Source organism: Aspergillus bombycis (genome assembly GCF_001792695.1).
Source record: "Aspergillus bombycis strain NRRL26010 chromosome Unknown contig00117, whole genome shotgun sequence".
Classification (NCBI taxonomy): domain Eukaryota; kingdom Fungi; phylum Ascomycota; class Eurotiomycetes; order Eurotiales; family Aspergillaceae; genus Aspergillus; species Aspergillus bombycis.
In genome coordinates, this window is record NW_019170119.1 from 98671 (window position 1) to 107063 (window position 8393).

An 8393-nucleotide genomic window follows, 5' to 3' on the forward strand; every position below is an offset into this window, starting at 1 on the left:
GCTTGGTTTCGGCAATCTTCACCGGATGGAAAGCAATCAATTAAAGCCCTAGCAATTAAATAAATTAATCCCAGCAGTAAGACTTTTAGTTCTGAAGTTTCTGACCATCTGCAGGGGGATCGATCGACCGACACTTTTAGTCCCTATCGGTGGATAGTGGATTAGATCCTTCAGGAACACGCATATTCCTCGATCATTGATTGCTTTCCCTGTTCGATTGCTTTGCTCTCTTTCTCTGGTCTCTATTTTTTGTATTCCTTTTGTTCCGTACATACCAAAGAAAAAAGAAAAAAGAAAGAAAAAAAAAAGAACAGCCAATCATACTGTGCCCGGGTCACACTTCCACAATATCCTTCATTTGCCTCTGTGGGAGTGGCAATCAAACGCCTCACTGTATCCATCCTTTGGCACACAATAACCCACTCACGTTCCCTTACGTGCGTTTTAGAAGATCTGGTTGGTAAACTACGCTTTCCAGTTCCTAACTTGAAAACCTCCTTCATTCAGGCTTAACTGGTGGCTTGCGTCTTTTGGCTTACGATCCGGCCCTAAGCTTCTGGAACTGCAACCCGACTCAAGTCTTATCGCCCGTCCGCATCAGAGCTAATTTTTGATCCCCACCATTTTCCGAGGATTCACGCCCCTCGATTCGACTCTTTTTCATCCCTCCTAGGGTCCCCTTCAGCCAATCCTTTCCACAATCCTGCACCTTCAGCAAATCCTGTCCGCTTGGACTTTTCTCCCCTCTCTTTGAGTACATCTGTCTGCTTTCGCATTTTACAAATTTTCTTTCTATCTACCCTGCAAATTCCAAAGGAACGTCGACTTTGCGACCTATTGAAAATCGAATCCTGGGATCGACAGATAATGTCCGATTATACCGTTGATAAGTCTGCTGCGGACCAGCCCATCAATGGGTTCAAGCCGTTATCGAACGCGGACGGGTATTCCCTGCCTACGACCGGAGATGACCTCTCACGTCTGAGTGCCCGTGGAGATTTTTCAATGGTCAACGGGATCCCCATGGAAGAGGTGGATGACGATGACGAAGAGGTCGACGAAGACTACGTTGCAGTGGACCATGACGATATTAACGAATTTCCTTATTGGTTCCGTCGCCCGCCTGTGCATCAACGCACCAAGCTGGACGAGTTGCATCCTTTTGTGCAGGTCTTGACTGTGTCGAATGTGGAGGACTGTGTCAACGTGGAGAGCGCGTTTCCCGAACAAGAGCGCTGTACCCGAGAGAAGGTATGGACATATTTTCCACTCCAACTTTCCAATCTATCGCCTAGCTGACTTGGTGTCAAAGTTTGTATATCGCCTGAACCGATGCCCTGAACTTTGCTTGGGTCTCTTTACACTTCCTATCTTAGGAGAGGACCAGCCGAAACCTCGTCCGACCTTGGTTGGGCACATCGTTGCGACTCGCATTTCGACTCCGTTTGTGACCGACAGAGCTATGGAGCTTCCCGCGAACTGGCAAACCGAGCGCATGGCTGTGGAGAACGGAGAGACTGTCGGCCATGACGAAGATGGTGGCACGATTGCTATCCATTCCTTGGCTGTTTTGCCGGAGCACCAGGGCAAGCAGGTTGCCACCACGTTGTTGAAGTCCTACATCCACAGGATCAGAGAAGCACAGATCGCCGAGCGCATTTCTATCATAGCCCATGATCAACTGGTGCCATTCTACGAATCTTTTGGATTCGAGAACCGTGGTCCTAGCAAGTGTCAGTTCGGCGGTGGCGGTTGGACAAATTTGGTAAGTGAAGTCTTTCTGAAGAGCACCCCTAAGTGCAGCCTGTAATTGACCAACTCCAGGTGTTGGATTTCATCGGAGAGTAAATTGTCATGGAGCGGTTAGGATGGCTGCGACTGATGTTGCGCCTAGTTGACATGGCTTCCTCTTACCTGGTCCTTTTTTTCTCTTTTCTCATTTTTTCCCTTCTATGATATCTTCCTTTTCCTCCTGTTTTAAGTTTCCCCTTTGTTGTTTTTTTCACAATTCCCACGCGACATTTGACGCATGTTATGTTGAAACACTGGGTTTGGTCTTCTTACATGATGGGTTCAAGAGAAAAGCAACGGAGTTTGTCTGGGCTACGATGGTTCTGGGACAGATACCCCATGCTGATGACGACCATGAATAGGCGGCTAGTTTTCAGGTCAGGGCAGGAATATTTGTGTATCATAGTCCCGCGGTAGTTCAATGTACATGATCATGATAGAGAGCCATTGAAGAGGGAAAACCATGAAAGTGAACTGTTTGTAACCGAATCGACAGTAACTATAGTAGTTTATCTGGACGGCTCTCTTTCCTCTCGGCTACCAGAAAGGAAAAAAAGTTCCCCACATTGCGCCTCTCACCGCCCGCCAAAACTTTGCGCCGACCGCCCGGAATATTTTTTTTTCTTTCTTATTCAGGAAGTGCTTCGACTCGGAGACTTGAAAATCTTATCATCACCTTCTGGGATATTCTTGAGAGTCATATTTGGTACTTCTCAGGTTGCCCATCATGAAGACCACTTGGAAGGATGTGAGTTATCTTTGGTTGCGCCTAAAATGCTGCCGTTACGCTCCAGAGCCGTGAAACTGATAGAGTACTTTTCTCAGATCGCTCCTGTGCCCACGAGCCAGGAATTTCTGGATGTCGTTCTCAGCCGTACACAGAGACAGCTGCCGACTCAGATTCGTGCTGGTTTCAAAATCAGCCGTATCAGAGGTATTTAGCAGTCCCCGATCGTTAATTTCGGACCAAAGTGATTGTGATTCGAATTAACAAGATAAAACTCGGATTTTGCTGATACGAATTTTGCCCCTGCTGGTTAGGCTTTTATACCCGAAAGGTCAAATATACCCAAGAGACATTCTGCGAAAAGTTCCAGGCCATTCTAGATGGATTCCCCCGGCTTCAGGATATTCATCCTTTCCGTAGGTTTTTGGGCTTGGATTATTCTCCCGGTGCAACGGTCTAACAGCTACTAGACAAGGACTTGATGAACACACTCTACGATGCCGACCATTTCAGAATCGCTTTGGGTCAAGTTTCTACCGCCAAACATCTTATTGAGACTGTTTCCCGCGATTATGTCCGTCTGATCAAATATGCCCAGTCTCTGTTCCAGTGCAAGCAGCTGAAGCGCGCGGCCCTCGGTCGCATGGCCACCATTTGCAGACGTCTCAAAGACCCTCTGGTCTACCTCGAGCAAGTCCGCCAACATTTGGGCCGTTTGCCATCCATCGATCCCAACACCCGAACTCTCCTGATTTGCGGGTACCCCAACGTCGGAAAGTCTAGCTTTTTGCGCAGCATCACCAAGGCCGATGTTGACGTTCAGCCATATGCATTCACAACCAAGAGTTTGTTCGTCGGTCATTTCGACTACAAGTACTTGCGATTCCAAGCCATTGATACCCCCGGAATTTTGGACCACCCTCTGGAGGAGATGAACACGATTGAAATGCAATCCATTACCGCCATTGCCCATCTTCGCTCCGCGGTCATGTACTTCATGGATTTCTCCGAGCAGTGTGGCTACTCCGTCGCCGACCAACTCAAGCTGTTCCACAGCATCCGCCCGCTATTCGCCAACAAGATCGTCTTCCTTGTCGTCAACAAGATTGATGTCAGGCGCCCCGAGGATTTGGAACCCGAATACCAGCAAGAGATCCAGTCGATCCTCAAGTCCGGAGATGTGGAAATGCTCCAGTTGTCTTGCACCACTACTGAAGGCGTAACTAACGTGAAGAACGCCGCTTGCGACAAGCTACTGGCTGAGAGAGTGGCGCAGAAACTCAAGTCTGGGACAAACAGCTCTGGTACCCCCGGTGGGCGTCTGGGTGATGTCCTGGCCCGTATCCATGTTGCACAGCCCATGGGTGGTGTCCAACGTGAAACCTTCATTCCTGAGGCCGTTAAGGCCCTCCAGAAATACGACAAGGATGATCCTAACCGGAAGAAGTTGGAGAGGGACATTGAGGAGGAGAACGGTGGTGCTGGTGTCTACAACGTTGACCTCAAGAAGACCTACGATTTGGCCAATGACGAATGGAAACATGATAAGATTCCCGAAGTGTGGAACGGCAAGAACATCTACGATTTCGTGGATCCCGATATTGAGCAGAAATTGGCCGCCTTGGAGGAGGAGGAAGAGAAGCTGGAAGCCGACGGTTACTACGACTCTGACGAGAGCGTGGAAGATGCTGAGGATGCAGACACCCGCATGAAGGCAGACCTGATTCGCGAGAAGCGGGCTTTGATGCGCAACGATGCGAAGATGCGCAAGTCTCTCAAGAACCGCGCACAAATCCCTCGTAGCGCCAAGGCCAAGTCGCTGTCCCAAATGGAGAATGCTCTCGAAGAGGCCGGCTACGATGTCGATGCTGCTTCCGCCCGTGCCCGCTCCAAGAGCCAAACCCGTGGGCGTACCACTACTCGCGATGCCGATGGCGACGATGCTATGGATGTCGACATGTCCGATCCTCGCCAAGCCATCGCCAAGGCCAAGGGCCGTGCCCGTAGCCAGGCAGCAACCAACCGTCTCCTGGACGGTGTTACCGATACCACGGCTCGCAGCAAGGCCGACCGTCTCAAGAAGCTGGGCCAGAAGAAGATGAACCGCATGGCAAGAGCGGGAGAGGCCGATCGCCACACTACCGCATCTCTCCCCAAGCACTTGGTATGTCATCACAGTCACCCTTTTACCCCTGTCGCTCATTCACTAACATTTGCCTCTAGTTTACCGGCAAGCGTACCATCGGCAAGACTCAACGTCGGTAAAGGCTTTGTCTTCAAGTGCCGAGTGCACGATGAGACAATGTCACCACCCCTTAATATATCTCATCTTCTACATGTCATGAACTGGGTGTCAAAAAAACAGGGCGTCGGGGGTTATGTTTCTTCATGTTTTGATTGTTTGTTACAGTCAACGGTCTCTGGATGAATTATACTGCTGCGTAAATACCTGGGGTTGTTCCGACCCAACCGAATCAGCATTTATCGGCTTGATTGATTTGAATATTTTGATGAACGCGAAGACGAAGATAGAAATAAAAATTGATCATTTTGCCTTGCTTAGCTCTCTATTTTGTTTGTCAATTCATCGCGGCGTATCACTCACTAGAGACTTGATATACTTCTCTTTCTTAGTAGTACTGCCAGAAATCAACTGGCAAATCAATTCGCCATACGCAAATGGTTCACCATAGATAACACTCGTCTTCTTACTGACCTCTATGCTGTCATAGTATTTGTAAACTGATCTAGAGTGTTATTATACCTTGAGGCGTTGGATCCCGCTCGCTGGTGATAGATCTTTTACAAGCGATGAGATCGAGTTATTTGGCATATATTATATTATTTTTATTTCTCTTTAAACTGCATAAGCTCGTAGTTTTTGCTTTGCTGGTTTATCCACCCAAAACGCCAGTAGGTTCCTTGGTTCCAAAAGTCATGCCATATTCATGGCCCCTCAACATATGTACTCATGCATGCATGCATTCACATCGGTATATTCAGAGCATTCAAAAGGAGAAGAGTTGCGCCACAACATTAAAAAAGGTTACAGAGGACGACGAAAAACACAAAAACGTTGTATCAATGCGTAAGCGACGGCCGTAGCTGGTTCATCAGACATGACACCATTTACTCGCGGATCTCGGTGGCGGGCTCGCTGTGCTCAGCCCGACCCTCCTGCTTGGGGGAAGCGGGGGGTCCGTGGAGGTCGCGGACGATGCCCTCCGGGGGCGTCCAGCCGGCACTCTTCCAGGGCTTGACGTGGAGGACGTACATGGTGTCGACTTCCTCAAGGGTACGACCCTGGGTCTCATTGACGAAGAAGAAGACGACGAGCACGGCAGCGAAGCAGCAGCCTGCGAAGACGTAACCGTAGGCAAAGTCGATAGCGCTAGAGATGAAGGGGGTGAAGAAAGAGATCAAAAAGTTCCAAGTCCAGTTGGCAGCAGTGGCAAGACCAATGCAGACGGCACGGTAGCGAGCAGGGTACATCTCACCACAGATAGCCCACACAATAGGTCCCCAGGTAGTGGCGAAGCCGACGATGAAGAAGCAAGTGAAGACAATCATAGCAGTACCAGCCTGAGGGGTGTTGGGAGGGTTCTCTAAGTCCAAGGCGAAGTGACCGATGGAGGCCCAGATCATGAAGCAGATGAACATCCAGGTGGCACCGACCATCAGACTGTTACGACGACCGAAGTGCTCAACGACATAGAGACCGGGAAGGGTCATGCCGAAGTTGACGGCACCCAGAATGATTTGAGTGACGTAGCTGTTGTTCAGACCGGTAGAAGTGAAAATGGTGTTACCGTAGTAGAAGAGGAAGTTGGCTCCAGTAAGCTGCTGCAGTGACTGCAAAGCAATTCCCAGCATGACACGGTAGAACATACGGGGACCAGTGAAGACTTCGAAAAAGCCAGCCTGTCCGGCAGACTTCTCCTCCTCGAGCTTGTCCTTCATGTCCTTCATCTCCTGGGCGATACACCGGTGGTTAGAGCCGACGCCGTAAAGCTTGCACATAACCTCACGGGCTTCTTCGACACGGCCCTGACGGTAGGCAAAACGGGGCGACTCGGGAAGGAACAAAGTGCCAACACCCAGGATCAAGGGCCAGGCGAAGCCGATGCCCATAGTGATCCGCCAGGAAGCGGTACCGTTGATGGATTCGGTACCGAAGTTGACCAGATAAGAGATGAAGATACCGAAGGCAACGAACAGCTGGAAGGCGCTGACCATGGCACCACGGACCTGGCGAGGAGCAGACTCACTCTGGTACATGGGGACGATGCTGGACAGAGCGCCGACACCCAGACCGGCCACCCAACGACCCATAGCAACTTGGACCCAGTTGTCGGAGGTAGCGATCTGAATGATGATACCGACCATGTGGACCACCGACCAGAAGGAGATAGAGTATTTGCGACCAATGCGATCGGCGATAGGAGCAGCGACGAGGGCACCAATCATAGTACCAATGGACAACTGCAGCCATGTTAGTTTGATCCTCATTCGCTCAGTCAAAGTATAGTATTCATGGACTTACCAGACCGACAATCAAACCATTGCGCACGTTGCTGAAAGCGTATGTTCCATCAGCTTGTTGTTCCGCAAAGCGGACCTTGAAATCATTCATAGTTGTGAAGCCAGCAATTTGACCTGAGGTGAAAGTCAGTAAGAAGCATGGGCGGTTCTCCACGGGGAAGTGGACATACCGGTTGAGTAACCGAAGATAAAGCCACCCATCGAGACACACAAACCCAGGATGAAGGACCGCCATGTCAGGTACTTGACGGGGCTGTCGTCAAGCATGACATTATCCTTCTCCAGGTTGGAGTCGGCTCTGACAGGAGTAGGAGTATCGGAGTGCTCCTGGTGTTCGGGCTGGTCGGCCTGGGGCTTGAGCCGGGCCATCAGATTAGAGACACCCATGGTGACGGATGGATTCCTCAGTGATCGAACGAATCCTTGAAGGTTGATGAAGGGATGAAAGATGGGATGAGAAGAGAGAAGGAAACCGGGGAGGCAACGTGGGAAGCGCGGAGATATATAACCCAGAGTCGGAACTTAATCACCGCATCGTGGGATTATTAGTGCGCTTAATGAAAATTAAATGAAAGGTTTTACATGAACGGTCCATACGTCGGCAAGACAAAACGTCGCCTCCATCCCAGGGATTGGAGGGCACCCCATTCTCGGGGTAGGGACCATGGCAGGAAAAACGGGGGCCCAGATCTCAAGGACCGAACCAGGAAGGATAGTCGGATGCTAGGGGGCGGAGTGTGTTCTTGGATGCTTCGACAGAGACTCTTGGAGTGGGGAGACAGTGGGGATGTGCCTGGAGACGACCAAAAGAGTAAAGTGATCGTTGGCATGGATGGGTTGAGGTTCGTTGCCGGGCTCGCCGTCGACTATCGTGAAGGCGAAGGGAAAGAAAGAGTCTGGAATTCCTCCCAAACTGTCACGGGGACGTCATGTGCGTCTCATGATGTTCGGCTCTTTTTTTTTCTTTTCTTTTCTTTTATTTATTTTATTTTCATTTTATTATTTTTTTTACTCAATTCTCTATTGATGGTACTACTCTGGTAGTATCTCGATTATTCCATATTCCACTGTAGATACAACGTAGTTTTTCCCGTGTTGTCTCACGGACGTAGTAGTTGACTGGCATTCAGTCTGACTCTGTTTACACACTTAATTCCTTCGCCACATAACATTTCAGGATTCACACGCAGAATTACTCTGTTGGTTGGGATACAGGAGAATCTACGGGCAAATGTTTACATTTGACGATCCACTACATCCCTTGACTCCTTTCTCAACAGAGTTGTTTTAACGATGTTAACGAGGTCCGTTCAAATCTGCCTCGCTCAATTTC

The 8393-nt window shown here is 49.6% G+C and overlaps 3 protein-coding genes across 3 annotated transcripts; 2 read left to right on the top strand and 1 right to left on the bottom strand.

Moving 5' to 3' along the window:
* Window positions 1-867: 867 nt before the first annotated feature.
* ABOM_010137 (polyamine acetyltransferase) lies at window positions 868-1848 on the top strand (the record flags this gene model as incomplete). Its single annotated transcript, XM_022537265.1, has 3 exons — window positions 868-1251; window positions 1313-1765; window positions 1825-1848. The coding sequence occupies 3 exons, from the start codon at window positions 868-870 to the stop codon at window positions 1846-1848; spliced, it is 861 nt and encodes a 286-aa protein (XP_022384967.1).
* Window positions 1849-2509: 661 nt separating this feature from the next.
* On the top strand, window positions 2510-4783 carry ABOM_010138 (putative GTPase NOG1; the record flags this gene model as incomplete). The annotated part of the gene is made up of 5 exons (XM_022537266.1): window positions 2510-2539; window positions 2617-2725; window positions 2833-2934; window positions 2989-4682; window positions 4742-4783. Coding segments are annotated over 5 exons (1977 nt in total), but the record flags the coding sequence as incomplete, so codon positions are not given.
* Window positions 4784-5647: 864 nt separating this feature from the next.
* On the bottom strand, window positions 5648-7447 carry ABOM_010139 (sugar porter family MFS transporter; the record flags this gene model as incomplete). The annotated part of the gene is made up of 3 exons (XM_022537267.1): window positions 5648-7000; window positions 7062-7174; window positions 7231-7447. The coding sequence occupies 3 exons, from the start codon at window positions 7445-7447 to the stop codon at window positions 5648-5650; spliced, it is 1683 nt and encodes a 560-aa protein (XP_022384965.1).
* Between the last annotated feature and the right edge of the window lie 946 nt (window positions 7448-8393).